The 18552-nt window shown below is 44.3% G+C and overlaps 1 protein-coding gene across 3 annotated transcripts in view; it reads left to right on the top strand.

The window, feature by feature from the left end:
- Positions 1–17311, top strand: part of mtss1la (MTSS I-BAR domain containing 2a) — a 36049-nt gene extending 18738 nt beyond the window's left edge. Inside the window, exons 4-15 of one of the 3 annotated variants that reach the window (XM_053886368.1) lie at positions 7102–7186; positions 7330–7421; positions 7491–7565; positions 8664–8821; positions 8903–9010; positions 9589–9686; positions 11842–11974; positions 12633–12707; positions 14260–14415; positions 14684–14860; positions 15014–15179; positions 15852–17311. In XM_053886368.1, the coding sequence (XP_053742343.1) occupies positions 7102–7186; positions 7330–7421; positions 7491–7565; positions 8664–8821; positions 8903–9010; positions 9589–9686; positions 11842–11974; positions 12633–12707; positions 14260–14415; positions 14684–14860; positions 15014–15179; positions 15852–16621 (2093 nt within the window). In that variant the 3' untranslated portion in view covers positions 16622–17311. The remainder of the gene's footprint in view (positions 1–7101; positions 7187–7329; positions 7422–7490; positions 7566–8663; positions 8822–8902; positions 9011–9588; positions 9687–11841; positions 11975–12632; positions 12708–14259; positions 14416–14683; positions 14861–15013; positions 15180–15851) is intronic. The other 2 variants (XM_053886369.1, XM_053886370.1) reach the window with 2 other exon arrangements.
- Positions 17312–18552: the final 1241 nt, after the last annotated feature.

The raw sequence follows: 18552 nt of genomic DNA on the forward strand, positions 1-18552 counted from the left end.
CCGCTCTTCCCTCCATCCCCACCGCCCCACCCCTCACCAGCAGCAGACACGGATGATGCTGCTCTCACTTATTTATTAAACTGACTGCTTCCGCTGAGATGAACCGTCGGAGGACTCCCGCCGTGCTTTGAAGCAAATGTTTGAGGATCAGAAACGTGTGAAGTCCCTTCACTTTTCTGATTCATGCATTTAAGCTTTGTGTTTGCTAGAAACAACATGAGTGGTTAAAAATTGAAACTTCTCATCCTCATTTCAAGTCCCTGCATCAGATGAAGGATGTGTGAAGGTTTGGGTTGAAATACAGAAGGCTTTAAACTTTGTGTTTGCAGTATCTTCAATTTTGTTGCTTGAATATTGTGAAACACAGATAAAAAAGGGAAAAGTGTAATTAGGCTTTAACATTATATGCTTAAAATACATTGTTTGATTCTATTTTATTTTATTTCATACCCATTTTATTGGGAGATTCTCTAGATAAAGCATAAATGTTAAGTGTTTTTCAGTGCTGAAAAGCTTTTAAAACATGTCAGTATGATTTCAATGAACTAGTTAATAATTTCATAATTTCAAAATATATTAATATATTATTTTTTATAGCTAAGGGGGAAGAAAAACAGGTAGAGAAAAAAGAATGTGGAGACCTGAAATTTAACAAACAAATGAGTTATGAATTTGTTTTGTGTTTTTGCTGAGACCCAATGAGGGCCAGATAAATGCTGGTGGGACCACGTGTGACCCCCCAGCCTGTACTTTGCTAACATCTGGTTTGCTCCTCACAATGTTCTGAGCAATCCGTATGTGTTTATACACATTACTGCAATACATGTAGCCAAGACATTTGGTTCAGTCACGTCGACCGCCAGTACATGTCGCGCCTCATACTGTACCGCCCCCAGGTATGTGGATGTGAAAGCAGGTGTTTCTCAAACATTCTCCAGTGTCTGACGTATAATTTCTTTTGTTTTTCAAGGTAAATCTCAAGTAAAGCATTTAGCTGTTAGTGCAGACTCAGCCAGTGGGCTCATTTGAACTTTCATCTTTCAAAAATTATTTTATCTATATAATTAGATATATTTATTGTTTAAAAAAACATTGATTACAGTGAGCTTAATGTGACTGCAGGTGACCGAGGTCGAAATGAACTTCCTCTCCCTAGTAATAATCTTTTTTTTCCATGTCCCATCGCCATCACGCCCTGAAGATATGATTCAAAACCCAGTCATCTAATTTGAGGAAAACAATGTCGAACAGAAATGGTTTAGAAGGTGGTCAGATCAGAATACAGTGGTAACTCAGTTCTCGACCACAATCCGTTCCAGACGGCTGTTCGAGAAGCGATTTGTTCGAAATCTGAATCGATGTTTCCCATGACAATGAATGGAAAAAGAAATAATGCGTTCCAAGCCTTAAAATAGTCTTTTGTAGGAGTGAATGTAGAGTGTCTGCTGCAGGTGCGCTGTTCCTCTATGTGTGTGGCCGCTGCATGTGGGAGGGGTTGCCGAGTGAGTGACGTCTCTCCAGAAGTGAAGAGGTGCCCGGTGCGTGTCCAGCTCTGAATGTGCGCTTCTGTGCAGTTTGGCTGTGACAAAGTCATAAACCAAGTAACGCTCTGTCCCAGACTCGCCTCATCCCTGTCCCAGCTCCAGCCCACAACAGGACATCAAACCCTGGAGTGTGCGCTCCAGCCTCGGAGGTGTCGAGGAGCACCTCCCCTGTGACACTCTACCACGGTCCAGAAAGGTTTTACACCTCAATATGAAGAAAAAACAGTCAGTAAATGTAGCTAACGGGACACATCTGCATGCAGAGGCTGCGTTATACACAATAACAAGGCACTTTGGGTCAGCTGATCGGTCCGCACGTTATGTTTTTCCGGGGCCGTTCGAGTTCTGGATTTTCGTTCAAAATCCGAAGCGAAAAAATCTAAAAATTTTTGTTCGAACTCCGATTTCTTCCAGGAAGTCCGGGACGTTCGAAAACCGAGGTACCACTGTACTAATATTCTTAGATGAAATGTTCTTAAAATTAAAACATTATTATTTATTACCTTGTAGGACTTTATGTATGTGGCAAACCACTGAAACATTAGCTATTAGCATCAATGCTAATAGTTGAAGAGCCCTGTTCAGAATCTAAAGCATTTCTTCACCTCACTGCTGACAATCCTGTGCTGTTTATTAACTGCATGAACTTTGTATTAAAACATTGTATTAAATGTATAGATTTTTTTTAGTTCAGAGGTGATATAAATGTTTCCTCTGATCCTGGCAGCTCCCTGTCCACCTGCGGCGTCACTTCCTCCGCCACCTGACCGTTCTTGGCCAGTGTCTCGGCTTTGTGTTCCCTGTCTCCACCATCCTTTCTGTTCTCCACTGACATGTCTCTGCTAGTTTACATTCTGCAGCTCTTCAATCGGGCGAGAAGGAGCGAACGCGGGAGCTTAACTGTCCGTGCCAGGAGTGGCCAGCTCCGCCGCCGAGGTGCCAGTGCGAGGAATAGCTGCTGTCTCACACGTAATGGAATTTCCTCGGATCAGTGAGAGCTTAGCTGAAGAAGAAAAAAAAGGGATTTCATATTCCTGTGACCATGAGAATATTCTGGGCTGGAGCCCGCACCATTCTGCATGGGCTGGCTTTATTGACACAGGAAGCAGTCAACTTTAGGACTCAGCCGAGTCAAATTCCAGGTCCGAGTCCACTTCAGTAGTCAATGAAACCCGAGTGCAGCAGCAGGATTCACATGCTGAAAGAGAGGGCTAGTTAAGCCCCATGCTGAAGACATCAGAGCAAGCAGCCTGTGGCAGTTTAGCTCCTGGCTGCTCACTTTAAAACAGGCCTATTAAAAAGCTCCTCCTTCCTTGAGGAACACCAGGACGTAATCAGAACCAGGACTTGGGATGAAACTGCTCACTAAATACTCGCGACCACACTGTGCTGGTCCTCAGTGCTGGAGTTTATGGGTCCCACCGAGCGGGGGCTTCCTCCCAACAACCCTCTGTTACATGCGGCTCAGATCTGGTGGCAATTTAGATCTCAGCTCAGCCTGACTTCGGCGCCGTCGGCTACAAGCTCGGGAGTAATGAATCTCACATTTCTGTGTCCTTCAGCTGCTCCTGACTGTCTGATCCCTGTCCTAAGATATATGACTGTTGCGTAACATCACCCTCCGAGACTTTCTTGCACGTGCGTCCGCTGAGAGCAAAATCATGTTGCCGGTCTGCAAAATCAGTTTTCTACCTCCTGACCAGTTTTTTGAGCTGCTGGTTCGTTCCTGGTAAACACTGTTTGTGCTGTGATTGGTTCATACTTCGCATGAGCGCCACGTCTAAACTGGATTCATGGTTCACTGTCACCTTCCCCTGGTGGAGGCGGTCAAGTAGCAGTAGCTGGACAGGTATCTTTGTCTGTTGTGGGGAAGGAAGAGCTGAGCCAAAAGACAAAGCTCTTGTTGATCTATTGAGACTCAAAAGGGTTCTCAGATCTGAGGCATTGAGAGAAGCCAGTTGTGGTGGCTCGGGCGTCTCATAAGAAGGTCTCCATGATGCCTTGCCAGTGAGGCAGTTTAGTGGAGGGACCCTGGGTTGACTGAGGACTAGAGATGGCAGGTCTGTTGCTTGTCCTGGAAGCATCTCAATGTTGCTCAGAAGGAGAGAGGAAAATCTGGGCCTCTTTCCGTCACACAGCAGATGTCTCTACAAGTGATTGGTGAATGAAATTCCGTGTGGCCGTGTCTTGATTTTCAGCGCTCAGTAGGTGGCGCTTTTGGTTTAAATATGATGTGAAAGATTATTCAGCAGACAGTGCCAACAATTTGCCTCAGAAACTAAGGACGCTGTTTCGTGAACCCTCATCCACCCCCAAGTAGTATCTACTTTTCATGTTTAAAAAACTTGAATCTGATTTGTCATTGTATTTTTAGATACTACCTTTGTATTTTTATTGCCTTACATGAACCTGTCAGTTCCCTTAACCATTTCCTGTGTCATTTCCACCCCCTGTACTCAATTCATTTACGATTCAGTGACACCCAGGCCCCTTATGTGAACCCTAGATTAGAATTTCACTCAGTTTTCTGATGGATTTAAGCATCTTTTTAATGCATGTTTTGCAACCTCGGATAAGCTAACATTCGCCCTGTTATTCAAATCATATCCATACACTTGAGTTGTGCTATTTCTTCCGGCTTCCTTTGAAGCTGTCATGCAGCGGCAACAGTTTTCCGATATTATTATTTGTGTCACTCCTTTAAGAGACACTTGAAAGAAGGCTTGTTTTTTAACTGCTGCTATGGCTTTTAAGAGGGTCAGCTATTGAATTTCAGGCTCTTGCCTCTGGTCACGACAGTGGGAGATGGAAGATAAAACAGCAATTAAAGGAATATAAATGTTTCATTGGAGAATAAATAGATTTTGTGTGCAGACTTTATGGAACTGTGGAGCATGAAAACCCTCCAGTTTATGTGTTTTCCAGATGCCTGCGTGTTGGGTCACGCTGTCGGGGGGGGTGACTCATCCTGCCCTCGTCCATCCGGCGCAGACCCGCGGGCCAGCAGGGCTCTTGGTCAGGAAACCTCTGGACCTCCCCAGGATGTAGCTGTCAGCTGATCCTCCTGTGGGAGGGGAAGGATGAGAGGATGGGAGGCAGAGGAAGTGGAGTCAGCAGGTGTGGTGGGGACAGGACTCCCTGCCTGCCTGCCTGCTGATCCCATTATGAGAGTCCCCCTCTCGCCCACTTTGTCGGACTCCTCCTGAGCTGTCACAGTTGAAGAGCTGATTCACAGCTGTGGCTACTTTTTAGGAGCAGAACCGAACGGTCTTCAGCTGCACACGTGGCTCGCATGTGTGGCTGCATTTTTCCACCATCTCCTTATTCCTTTTCAGGCCCAGTTGAACACTGACGGCAGAGTCAAGACCTCACCGTCTATAAATAGCCAAGGCACTCCGTATAAGTTCCACATGTGCACTCGATCACATCCTGCTGGAGTGGTGTGATACAGCTGTTACCTCCACATGCACTCTTAAAAAATGTGTGACGACCCCCTTAAAAAACTCTGGAACCATGAACATTGTGAACAGGCTTTGAACTTGTGAAGCGTTCAGTGACGTCGACAGCATACGGAGCAAATATGATGTCTGATGCTGATTCCTGGGAGTTCACAGGGTTAACAGAGCAGGGCCCGAAACAGTCTGTTTTCAAGTCTTTGGATCACAGTTTCTGAAATTCAGGTTTCACTTTAAATAGATGTAATGGATCATTTTTGCTTTCCAAACTGACACTTGAATTTAAGTTGGAATTGAGGTTGATGCTGGGGAAGGAATGGCGTGAAGCAGTGCTGAGTTGATGAGGTTTCATAAAATGGAGTCCTAATTTTCACGGCTCAGTAGGTGGCGCTCTTGTGTACCAGGAAATATGACAACGAATGAGTTTTTATTTAATGTCATAATAAGCCAATCATTCCTTCAATGGTTAATAGAAAAGAAAACAATGCCTTTACAGTTATTGTATATAAAATATATTTCATTTAGTTGCTTGTTGTGCTTTGGAACACATGATCAGTCGCACTGCGGCTTCAGGCAGTACTGTCCTGCTTATCCACTCATCTTGAAGCTACACTCTCTGGCCTTTATTTAGGAGCCAAAGCAGGAAGTGTGTCCTAGAAAAAAAAAGTTTTTTGTTTTTATTTAATTATTTAGAATAAAAGGAACTTGAGGGGATAATAACTAAACTTTGTTTTGTCAGCTTGTATCTACTGTTATGTTTTTTTTTACTATTATTACTGAAATCTTTTGATGCTACATGAGGCTGTTTTATTGTCACTGAAAGAGTATTAATAAAGTCAAATCTCACCTTTAAAAAATATACATAATAATGAACTCTCTGAATTGAAGTTTTGAGAAGGCCAGTTTAGGAGGTGTGTAACATCAAACCGGCATCACTTTTGACTATCTCAAACTTGCTTTTGCCGTGAAAGCTTGCAGCCATTTCTAGTTCTGCTCAGAGTCCTGTGTTCCACCTGCATGTGCAGTGTTTAGGAAACAGAGAGAACAGGAAAGGCAGAGCAGCCGGGGAAGAATAGAGGGATATCCCCTTACAAGGTTCCCTCCTTTTTCCTCCGGGACAGAGGGGGTGAGAACTTTGAAATGGGTCAGGGGGTTTGTCCAGTCGCACCACCTGCCTGCACACACAAGTTGCACTTTAGTTAGGCAAAGCTTGTGCACAGGAGAGAGTGACATCTGTGTATCACAGATCAAAGTATGACATTTTTTGTTCTACTTATTCAACAGAATATGTGGGACAATCCGGTGGAGTCAGTAGTTTCATGTTTTGAGGCTTTTAAAATTATCCTCCAGTTTTTGGAAGGCAAAAGTGTATAAAGTTAGCGACACCCAGTGGTTGAGTTGGAGATTGCAGTGCTTTAAGAGTATTTTTTTCCTCTCTTTTTTTGGCTGTTTTATCAACGTAGGGTCATTATAACACAATTTCAATTTTATGTACCGTATTATTATCCCTTAGCGTTTACATGAATAAAAGCTAAATCTCTGATCCAAAAGGATGAATATTTTGATTCGGATAATATCAGGCAAGTGGATCAAAGTTCACGTATATATCCCACTGTGACTGTGTTGGGCCCTTTGTGTGCACGGTGAGAAGCGAGAGACTGTCAGATTAGCCGCATGTGGCCCAGATTACAGCCGGATCAGCTCTGCTACATATATTAACACTAGCCTGTGATCTCACTGCGAGTCAGTGGGTCGGCCTGGACTTTACAGCTTAAGACCCCATTTAATTACACTTGAGCAAAGAGGAAAAGTACAGTAAGACAAGCTGTTATTTGCACCCAGAATCCAGCACGCAATCTTGGATGAGACAGGCTTGGCTTTAGACAGTTAGAAATGTGATCATAGTTTCGTTTCTTTTAAAGGTAGCTGCCTTTCAGTTCAGACGTGGGAGAATGACATGGCTGGGGAGCGAGAAGCGCCTTGGTGAAGCCATGTGTTTTGGAAATGAAAGAATGAAATCGATAACTGGTGTCCTTGTTGAGCGGCTGCTCACAGATTACAAGCTTCCTGAGCTTTGTTGACAGTTTTGTCTTCTTTTCAAGGTGCCACCAGGGACATCGGCTCGGCGCTGACACGGATGTGCATGAGGCACCGCAGCATCGAGACCAAATTACGCCACTTTACCAAGTAAGTGTTACCTTTCCCTCCCCCCTCATCGCAATTTTCTGTCCATTAGGGGGATTTTTTTGTGTTCCATCCCATCGCTGTTGACCTCTCCTCATTGCCTTGGAGTGGGATAAAGTAATTTGTTTTTCTATCTGTGACTGCAGCGTTCTCATGGAAGGACTGGTGACACCGCTTCAAGACAAAATAGAGGAGTGGAAGAAGACAGCTAATCAGCTGGATAAAGACCACGCCAAAGGTGAAGGACTGGAGAATCACAAGTTCTTGTGGCGCAGCTGTGAGATAACTTCTCTCTCTTCGTCCACAGAATACAAGCGATCTCGCCAGGAAATCAAAAGAAAATCATTAGACACCATTAAACTTCAGAAAAAAGCCAGAAAAGGTGAGAAGTCTTTTGAGAGTTTCCAACTATATTGTTTGTTCTTCTCAAAGTTATGTTCCTGGCTCGGTTTAGAGTCTCATAGTCTTATCTGAACCTCTACAAGCAAAAGCCTGAGCAAGGACTACTGACATCTACAGCTCAGAGTCAGGCACTACAACTTCAACTGCAAGCGTTTACAGCTCCAGTCCAGGGTGACACTGTAGCCCTCAGGGATGACATCTTCTGATCAGACTGGGCTCACATGTGCACCCTTTTCTCCTCCCCTGCCAAACTGCTTGCAATAAAACCCCTGAATTTCTCTTTGCGCAGCAGGAATTTAAGCCACACCGTTTGCTAACATTGCCTGTTCTTCTCTCTCTTTCCTCTTCCTGTTTCTGCTCCCTTGTGGTTTATTTCTTTTTATCCGCCCTCAAATACCTTGCGGGGTTATAGAGCTTCTAGGTATGTTTGTCGACCAAATCATGCTCTCACTATATCAAGTAAATAACATAGTTTGTCCCAGAGGGTCAACTTATATTAACATCACACTATTTTCATATACATTTTTACAAGATAAACCTCATTTAACATTTGGATCTGTGATCAAAGTATATTCATAAGTACGTTCATATTGGGAGGCAGCAGAAATATAGCCGGATTAGGCAGTTATTTAAGTGATTTGTAGCTGTTGAAAGCTTCAGTTGTTGCGGTACAGAATGGAATGTAGCCTGAATTATAGAGCTTCATGTTCCGCCTCCCAATAAGTTTGTTTTGATAGGCATGATATTATCATGCCTTATAATAGACGCAAGTTCCAAAATACAGTTTTAACCTCATCCTTTCACTGCCATGACATTAGAGAACCAGTGTCTTCCTCTTCATCACATTCTCCTCTTCAAGTCCTCATTTGTTCCGTTTGCCTCACAGTCCAGTTGTCTGCCATCAACTGACTCTCCTCCCGCTCTTCAGCTCATGATGTCCAGTGTTTGTCAGAGCATTGACGTCACGTACTCAAAACACTCATCGCCATGTTTGACCCCGTCACTACTGTGTGTACTTGTCTTATCAGTTTTTGTCTCCCTCTCTTCCTCTCTTGCCTTTTCCGTCTTTCCTTCTCAGGTCGGGGAAACCTGCGCCCCCAGCTGGACAGTGCCATGCAGGACGTCAGCGACTTGTACTTGCTGATGGAGGAGACGGAGAAGCAGGCAGTACGCAGGGCACTTCTGGAGGAGAGAGGGCGCTATTGCTCCTTTATCACCTTGCTGCAGCCGGTGGTGGTGAGCGCTCGGTCACAAGGCGCCACTTTCTTCACTACAGATGGCGCTAACCAGCATCCTGGTGTGTTTCTGTCCTGATAGAATGTAGAGATTGCCATGCTGGGGGAGATCACACACTTGCAGGCCATTGTTGATGACCTCACCGTGTTGACAGAAGATCCTCACAAGCTGCCGCCTGCCAGTGAGCAGGTAACGTGCTGCGCTGTTTATATTAAATTCCACCGTTGTCACACTACACACTGTGCTGTAATATACTCCTCTGCTCTATGTGTTTATTGTATGAGACTAACACGAATCATGAATGCAACAGCCATGGCTACATTATGAAACAATACCATCATATTAAACATGTTATGTGGGGACAGTTACGGGACAATATTTTTGAAGTCATTTCTTGTCGACGTCTCCATTTAGGTATTGTAACGTATGTGAAACCAGTGTGGGAAAATACAGTGAACCTTTTTCTCCAAAGATCAGATCCCTTGTCCAAGTAGTTGAAGTCCGCGGCCAAAGTAGTCCACCTCTGTATCTCCATATATGTAGATCAATATTTAGTTTGTTTACTCCCTGTTCGTGACACAGAAAGCCGACTGTTGAAAGCTCATTTGTTTCTTCATTACCGTCTCCGCACAGCTTGATGAATGTGATGGCTTGTAATTAACTGGAATTCATGCTAATGTATTCCTTTTTCCGTGTCAACTAAATCAATGTTGTTGGCGTTTGCTGCCTCCATGATCTTACTGTGTGGTTGGTGCTTGTTGCTGCAGGTGATCCGAGACCTGAAAGGCTCCGACTTCAGCTGGTCCTACCAGACGCCTCCCTCATCGCCGAGCAGCGCCAGCTCCAGGAAGAGCAGCATGTGCAGGTGATCTATCTGAAACCACCAAATGACTTTTACTGCTGTTGTGTTTGTTCTTCTTCCACCGTGAGGTTAGTGATGTTGTTATGATGTGTAAAACTTCACAAATTCATGAATGGCTCAGGCTTATCTGCAAAACTATCATCGGGTCAACGTGTTCATTAACAACTTTTGTGTGAAAATACTGTATCATAGATTCATATTTTGACTCTAAATGTGTTTGATCTTCTATCATGTTCTATTTTAAGAGTAAATTTATCCAAATCCCAGTTCCTGTATTTACATGTGTCGAGAAATAATGACAGTATTTTAAAATACTTTCAGGGAATAATTGAATGAGGAATAGAGGGTCACATTTTGGTGGTGTTCAGTCCATCTTTCTTTAAGGAAGCATCAATTTTGTCTCACTGTATATCACCACTAATGTAATATTAAAACAAGGTTATCAAAACTTTTGAAAAGTATCTTGTAATTTGGTCATTTCTAATTACAGACAATAGAACTTATAAAAAACAACTTTTATTTTCTATAATTTCCATGATGACAACTTAAGCAAGTAGCCAGAATAACTCATTAAGTAGAGCAACAAAGCCGATTCAACACGCTCAGTGTCCCGATGAGTTTGTGACCACACACACTCTGTTGCCAACTGACTGGCAGCGGGTTCTTTCCAACTTTTCTCTGGAGCCAGTTGCCAGATTTTGGCCAGAAAAGTTTGACATGATCTGCAGGCGGGTTGAAAACAAAACTTATTACCCACTTTGCCAAATTTGTAGTGCGTAATGTAATGTAATGTGCAATATTTTTTTGTTTTTCTTTCCCAAAGAAGTTCGATTATTGATATAATAATGGATATTTTTGCATAATTCCATGAAATGCTTGTAGTCCATCAGCGGTAAACCAGGGTTGAGACTGAGAACGATCAATGGGCATGCTCAGAACTGTGGCAGCTCCGGTGGATGAGTCACACGCCATGAAGAGATGTTGAGGCCAGGCTAAGTGGAGAGGTCGACGTCGGTGTGCTGCAGTATGGTTTCATGCCAACAAAGAAGATTACCACATATGTGTTTGCTGCCTTGAGGATGCTGATGGAGAAGGTCAGGATGAGTTGCACTGTCTTTGTAGAAAGCCTATGAGACAGTTCCTGGAGAGGAAGTGTGGTAATGCAACAGGATGTCGGGGACATCAGAGGAGAATGTGAGGGTTGTGTTGGACGTGTAAGAGGGCAGTGAAACCGAGGTGCTGCAGGGGTGGTTTGAAGGTGAGTGTTGGATTGCATCAGGGCTAAGGTCTCTCTGACTGATGAGAAGTTTGAAGACTAGTTTGGACATGAGGAGAGGAGAGACATGGGTCTGGCTGGGCAGAGAGTGGGAGAGCTGGAGGCACCAGAAAGAAGGAGATGAGGGAGAGAACTAGTGCATCGTAGATGTGCTAAATGAGGACATGGGGAGGGTGATTTACAACCCACGTATGATAGCAGATGCTTCTATTTTACACCAAATGAGTTCAAAGATTACTGGATCACTACATTGCTAACCAAACGCTACTCTCTCCTCATTTCTTTGTGGTTGAACAAATAAGCTAAAATTTGACTCTCTCAGGTGCTTTGATGATAAACAAGTGTGTATTAAGTTTCTTATTATTCAACACAAGACAAGCTCTGGCATGAAAATTAAAATTGATCTTCACTAAGGTTGGGTTCAGACCCAGAAATAATCATATTCAAATTACAAGTGCTGTGTAATCCTTCCCCTTGGGAAGCAGGATTTAGTGGGAGCGTTTGGTTGAGAATAAAGGTGGCAGGTGAAGTGCTCCTTTAAAATGTTCCCAGCGATTGTCGCGGGAGACAAAGACAACATGGAAATACTCAGGGAAAAAATGTAAGTCCTCACTGTATTGAAACAAAGAACATGAATATTCACAGAGATAAAAATGAAAGTGGTTACTATTTAATGCTCTGTGAGAGTGGAATAACAAGAATCGTACGATTTCCCCCATCACCTCTTTCATGTTCTCAGCGTTCCTGATCAACATTTAATTTGGGCTTTTGGCACAGCCTACATACTTGGGGAAGATATTTCTTCACAAAATAAGAGATGAGAGATGCTCTTGATCAGAATGCTGGATGGAGACTGACGTGCGTATTTGTTTGTGCGAACAGTCTTCTGCAGATGCCCTCTGCTGGCGCGCACCGACTCAGCAGTGTCTCCTCCCACGACTCAGGTTTCGTCTCCCAGGATGCCAACACTCACTCCAAGCCTCCATCACCGATGCCCTCGGACATCACCAGCCAGGTAGGTGCCAGATTCACCTGCTGCATGTACAAAGCTAACCAACGATACGTTCATCATTCAGCGAGAAAACGGAATTATTCTCTCTGATGCGAGTCTCTGTCATCAGTGAGGGACGTGGTGCAGTTTCAGGAAGTTGTGTGAAATGATTCCATTTCCACTCTGGTTTGGGAACATCCTGAAACCAGTCGGGTGATGAAAGGGCTCAGCCAGCACTTCAAGGCGAGCAGTAGAAGCATCAGTTTTGTTTACACGTTATACCAAAACAGATCTTTTATTCAAGTCCGGCACCAAAAAGTTCTGCAGAGTTCAGCATCCACTGCTGCAACAGAGCTTATGGGTTGCGAGAGTGGAATTTGTTATCCCGTTGGAGCGATAAAGTTATTCGGACTCTCAGGGGTGCTAAGAGATTCCAGTGAAGTGAACACGCATCAGCAGCTCACCGTCTGATGCAACGCTCCTCTCTGAATACTTGATCTTACAGGCTGCTTTAGTTGGGCCGTGCGAGTGGGAAATTTCACCTTTTCCCCCAAACCTCATCAACACTTCAAGTCTCACCTATTCCCGTGCAACGCTCATCTCACACCTCGGCCGTTCTCGATCTCTCTGTCTCCTAATATGCTCCTTCCCTCCACTGTTTGACTCCATCTTCCCTTCCCAGAAATCGAGCAGCTCGGCCTCATCTGAGGCTTCAGAAACGTGCCAGTCTCTCAGCGAGTGCAACTCTCCCACAGCGGTTAGTACTGCATGCAGCTCCCCCTACCTCCCCGAGCATTTCCCACAGCACACACGCAGAGATGCCAATTTATGTTTCTAGCAGTGGGTGCTCTGTTAATTCCCTCCAAACAAACAAAGACTTCTCGTAATGACTTCAGTTAGAATTGATCAAATTTTAATCCACTCCTTTTTTTACTGACATTCTTCAGCTATCATTCGATATTCAGAGATTTGAATTGTTTGTAAATGGCAATCTGCTGTTTAGCCGGACCACGATATTGGCGTTACTTTGAATTGTTATTAGGCCGATTTGAACTTCTCGATGTGATTAGCTTCATAGATTGTCCTTCACTCCTGACTCAGGGGACGTTTTTCTTAAAACACAAATGCCTATCTACATCAAATTCACTTCACCTGCACCAATTTTGAGGGAATTCCCAGATTAATTCTTCACATTTTGAATCTCTGTTAGCAACCGCGTCGAAGGGCAAAGCTTGAACTCTTAAGTCTAAGTCACAGCGCTTTTTTGTCATAATGTTTTTAGTAGCTTTAAATTTTTTTTAGCTTTCAATTTGATTAAAATGTATTGTTCTCGCGAGCTTTAGAAAATGACTTGGCAGGCTGAACTTGGCACTTAAAGGCCCATTTTTGCACCTCATACGTCAAAAATTGTACCGTCCATTGTACTGTCCGTTTCAAATGATGTGCGTCAATGCTCTTTACCTTGGTATTGCTGAGTATATATATATATATATATATATATATATATATCCACCAGGGGGCGCAGTCCAGAGTCAAAAGTTTATGACGCACTCCACGACAAACATGGCTACTGTGGAAGAAGTATTGATAATGTACCTCTTACACAAAGGACCAAACGGAGGTGGTGGTCAGAGAGGCCATTAAATATACCACGACTGGAGGACGGAGAATTTCCACCATAGAGCTGTCTATTTACAGTAATAACAGCAACACTGCCCCACACGGTTTCCGGTGGAATGAAAGACTGCGTCCATATCCATATGTAACACAGTCTAAACACTGATCTGAGGAGCAACTACGCCATCACCAGACCCTTTTTACCTCTTGTTGCATTTCCCAGAGCGGCATCATATTGAGGTACAGCAGTGTCCAAACCGAGGTAGATCTTGCTCTCACCCATCTAAGCACACACAGCTTCACCTGTCAGGTGTCTGAACTATCAGTTGCTTGTCAGTCTGGTGCTGACATTGGTTCAACTGTGTGGGCTTGATAGGTTGAAGCAAAGCCCTGCACCACCCGGTCTGGATGTCGATTCCCCTGAACGTAGTATTTTTGTACGTCAAATAAAAAGTCTTCCATTTAAAACCATTTCAAGATGCACCCTTTTCCTCATCCTACTCCTGTGTTTATTTATTTATTTGGTCGGAAGTGGCGCAAACCTTCCATCCTGCATCAGTCACACGGTGTTGAGTCATTGTTATCTATAGCTTGAAGGCCTGTCGGCCCCTCTTGACAGCTGCGGTACCGGCTGACGTGGTCTTTTCGTGGATTTTGAGCACTCTGACTCAGACTTCTCTGTCATTCCGCAGTTTGGCTCATGCTCATCCTTCGGCACCTTCCGCCCTGCTTTCTCTCACTCTGGCAACATCAGGCCTCTCTCTGTCATACTTCCCGCGTCCCCCACATTTAACCACTCCCCTGGATCCAACACCCCCTCACCCACATCAAAGGGTCCCAATTGGAAGGTTTGTTTTCATTTGCATTTTTTATTTTGTCGCTTCTTGTATTGCCAAGTGATTGTATAGATTAACCATCACCCCGCTGCCGCTCATATTTTCCTGATCTTTGCTTCACAAAGATGATAGTTCACCCACCTTTCCTTTCTCCCGCGCTGGCATGCAACCAACCCACCGGCCAAGTTAGCAGCTTCTGTAATGTTAACAACGCCATTTCGAGCTGGCAAATGACAAATGTACATCGGCGGGAGTCTCATTGTAGCATCTGCCGCCGCAGGACTGGGCCAAAACAAGCCCCTGCGATCCGTCCTTGGCCGGCACGCTGCAGCGGAGGAGGGAGTCTCTGGACAAGATGAGAGAGCTGGAGCCGCCACCCAGTCCTCAGGGATATTCAGGAATGCAACCCGATGGCACTCACAGAGCCAGATTTGGGCCGGGGACGCTGGTCGCCAAGGTAGGGACTCACTGGGGAACCCATATTCAAATGCGCTGGAATGTCAGGGGGAATTGCAAGGTGGTGAGCTGCATATATAAATAGATGCAAATCTTATGCAGGCCTTGCCTCACGTCGATATATTGTGTGTGTGTGTGTGTGTGTGCGCTTCAGCATGGCGAGCCGCTCTCTCCAGCAGCCAGCACTCTCGCTATGGTTCTGACCCGAGGCTTGAGCATGGAGCAGCAGAAGAGCAGCAGAGACTCTCTGCAGTACTCCAGTGGCTACAGCACGCAGACCAACACCCCATCCTGCTCCGAGGACACTATCCCCTCACAAGGTAATACTTCTAGTCCAACTTTTTGTGTGCGTGTGTGTGTGTACCATAATGCAGCGCACACACAAAGCTATTCAGGGAGATCAACAACTCTTTTTCGCCTTCCCTCTGTGGCCTGTGAGGCAACCAAATACATCAGCCAAACATCTATCATCTAAAGTGTTGTGTCGAGTCTCCAGTCTGCTGCCAAACAGGACATTAGGCCCAGATTTAGGCTTTCAGGGCACAAGTGTCTCCATCAAACGTCTCTTGAAAGGACAAGCAGAAGAAATGAGTTTCCTTTAATGTTTAACTCGTGCCGTCCCGGAAGAAAACACGCTGTGACAGATGGCCTGTTAAAGTTTTGGATTCCTCTGCAAAACAACTTGAGACCTTTTATGAACCAATTTAATCTCATCTTAAATTCGATGCTGCTTGTACTGCAACATTTGGGGTCATTATTTTTATGATGCATTTCATTTTGCTGATGATGAATCCAGCACTGTGGGACCACTGAGGGATATATATTATTCAAGGAACAACAGGAACCGATAAGAGTTTTCGCCTGAAATTAACCAAAAGAACGCTTTAGTTCTGGGTTCACATTGAATGTGTTCTGGATGCAGACAGACAGACAGACAGACAAGATCTTGAAGTGGTTGAAAGAGGATAAACTTTTCATCTTCTCTCCTCCAGGTTCTGATTATGAGTGCTACTCTCTCAACGGAGACACTGACAGCGACCCTCATGCAGATTTCGATAAGTCCTCTACCATCCCGCGCCACAGTAACATCGCTCAGAGCTATAGGCGGATGATCCAGACCAAGAGGCCAGCCAGCACGGCTGGCCTGCCAGCAGGGAAGGCTCACCCGGGAACTACAAACGGTTCTGGAGGCAGCAGCCCTGGACCCATCACTTCAGGGACCGCCACCATTCGCAGGACGCCATCCTCCAAAACAGGCGTCAGGAGGACACCTTCAACATCTGGCCCTATCCCTATCCGCCCTCCTATTGTTCCAGTGAAGACCCCAACGGTGCCTGATTCTCCAGGATACGGAAGCCCTTCACAGTATAGACTGGGGAGCGAGGAGTTTCTCTACGGCGATGACCCTTCTGCTAATGACTACGTGGTGGCTTCTCCTAAGAGAAAGAGCCTCCCCGAGACAACGTGGGGAGGAAATGGAGGTGGTGTCTACACCCAGCAGGACCCTCATCACGGTGCTGAAGAGGACCCGCTGCTGGCTGCTAACCGCCACAGTTTGGTGGAGAAGATAGGGGAGTTGGCCGCCAGCGCTCACGCTCTGGGTGAAGGTCAGTTCCCCTTTCCAAGCTCAGATCCGCAGGATCAATGTGGGCTGTCTTCGGCCACCCACGAGGGAGTAGATATGCTGGTGTCGATACGCCGGGGGGTGAAGCTTCGCCCAACAGTGACTGATGACAGGTCCGGCCCCCGGATCCTGCGGTAGCTTTTGAAGCAGCAGCATTTTTTTTTAAACATACAAACTGAAGATTTGTAGTGAAATGAAAAAGCACTCGTGTGATACATGGAGTAAGGCACAAGCAGGATGTGAATGAAGGCCAGTCATCAACGTAGGGAGTGATTGTGGACGCGTCATGTATGTACAAAGTATTCATATTTTATTTCTGTTCAAATCTTTTTGTTTGTTTTTTTCTGTTTGTGAGCTATGTGGCACCCCCTCTTCCTGTTGCCCCCCACAGTGAACAAACCTTCTCTATAGGGATCCGACGCTGTCATTGCTCTTATCATAATTAATATTATTGTTATAATATTGTGTAATACTGAATTAAGTGGAAGTGATGGGTGGAGTGCTCTGTCTGCTTCTGTATGCTGGGTTTCTCATCATTATTGTACATGTTACCGTGTTACTGTTTCGTTTGATAAGCACCTGGGAAAGTCATGTACCATAGGAGCAACATGGCTGTAATGTGCCCTCACTATATTCTGCAATTAAACAAACTTTTGACTGTAATAGCTCTGAAGTTGTTTCCAAAAAAATTGAATATTGTGCTGCATATGTTTAGAATAGCTGAGTGAGTGTCAGTTTGTTTAACCTTTCTGACATAATACTCTATATATTTCTCACACAGTGAGGCCGAGGTAGCTTTATTTACCTCTGAATTGAACTGTTTTCTACGGAGCCCTGGAAGTGACATGCATGTGTTTATTTTTTTTGGATGTGACATGCATGACTTTACTTTTTTTTTGCCCGAGATAACAATCATCTCGGGATAATTTTTATCTCAAGATACAATTGTAAATGTCAGCGCATGTGTAGCATAGTATTTTGTATACGTCCTCCTGGAACCACTATGTCTCCCATGGCTTCGTAGCTGTTCATCAATGTTGTTAGTCACTGTCTGCGTTTCTAACACTCTGATCTTGTGTCTTCTACTCAATATAATACCGTATGTGGCTAAGCTATATGTATTACGCAATCCTGAAAGCGACATGCATGACTTTTTTTTTTTTAGCCTGAGATAAAAATTATCTCGACATACAAATTATCTCAAGATAACTCTTATCTTGGGAGAAAAAAAATAAAGTCATGCATGCCACGTGGTATTATTTAGAGTAGAAGCCACTTGATCAGAGTGTTAAATGCGTGCAGACTTTGCCGTCGGCAATATTCTGACTTGCAGACTGTGAATAACAACGTTGATGAACAGTTACGAAGCCATGGGAGACATAGTGGTTACAGGAAGTAATCGTTTCTTGAGATAAAAATGATCCTGAGATACCAATTACCACGAGATAACAGTTATCTCCAGATAAAAAATATCTGGAGATAACTGTTATATCGGGCTAAAAAAAATAGTCATGCATGTCACATCCAAAAAAAAAAATCACATGCATGTCACTTCCAGGGCTCTGTAGTTTTCCCCTCCAAAACTGAATAAAGCATCTTAAACTGTGATAATAATAAGTTAAAATACCTGGTGAGGTATATGGATCATTCCAGGAGCTGTGCAAATATGATTAAATATTAAGTGTTAAATTCAATCATGTATTGAACAGGCATAATTTGAAGGAAGGAAATAAAATATTTTAAAATGACATAAAATCGGGTATTACTTAAATACGTCTAACTAAGTAAGTCTTTCTCTGAAGAAAGTGAAAAACAAATTGAGTATTCAAAAGCAGAACGTTTGAAGCGTCACTAATGCAGTACTTCAACTGGACAGATGAGGTCGCCCGCGGCCCTTCACGCGCCTGCCATTTGCGCCAGAGCGGACGAAGAAAAGCTTCAACGTGGACTTCAGGTCCGTCGTTACTTCCTCACCTTTGTGCCCAAAACATCATCACTATGTACTTGATGGCGCTGTAGTTTGAGAAGGCTTCTTGGCCCAGATGAGTCAATGTCCGCACCTTGGAAGC

Source organism: Synchiropus splendidus, chromosome 14 (genome assembly GCF_027744825.2).
Source record: "Synchiropus splendidus isolate RoL2022-P1 chromosome 14, RoL_Sspl_1.0, whole genome shotgun sequence".
Lineage (NCBI taxonomy): Eukaryota > Metazoa > Chordata > Actinopteri > Syngnathiformes > Callionymidae > Synchiropus > Synchiropus splendidus.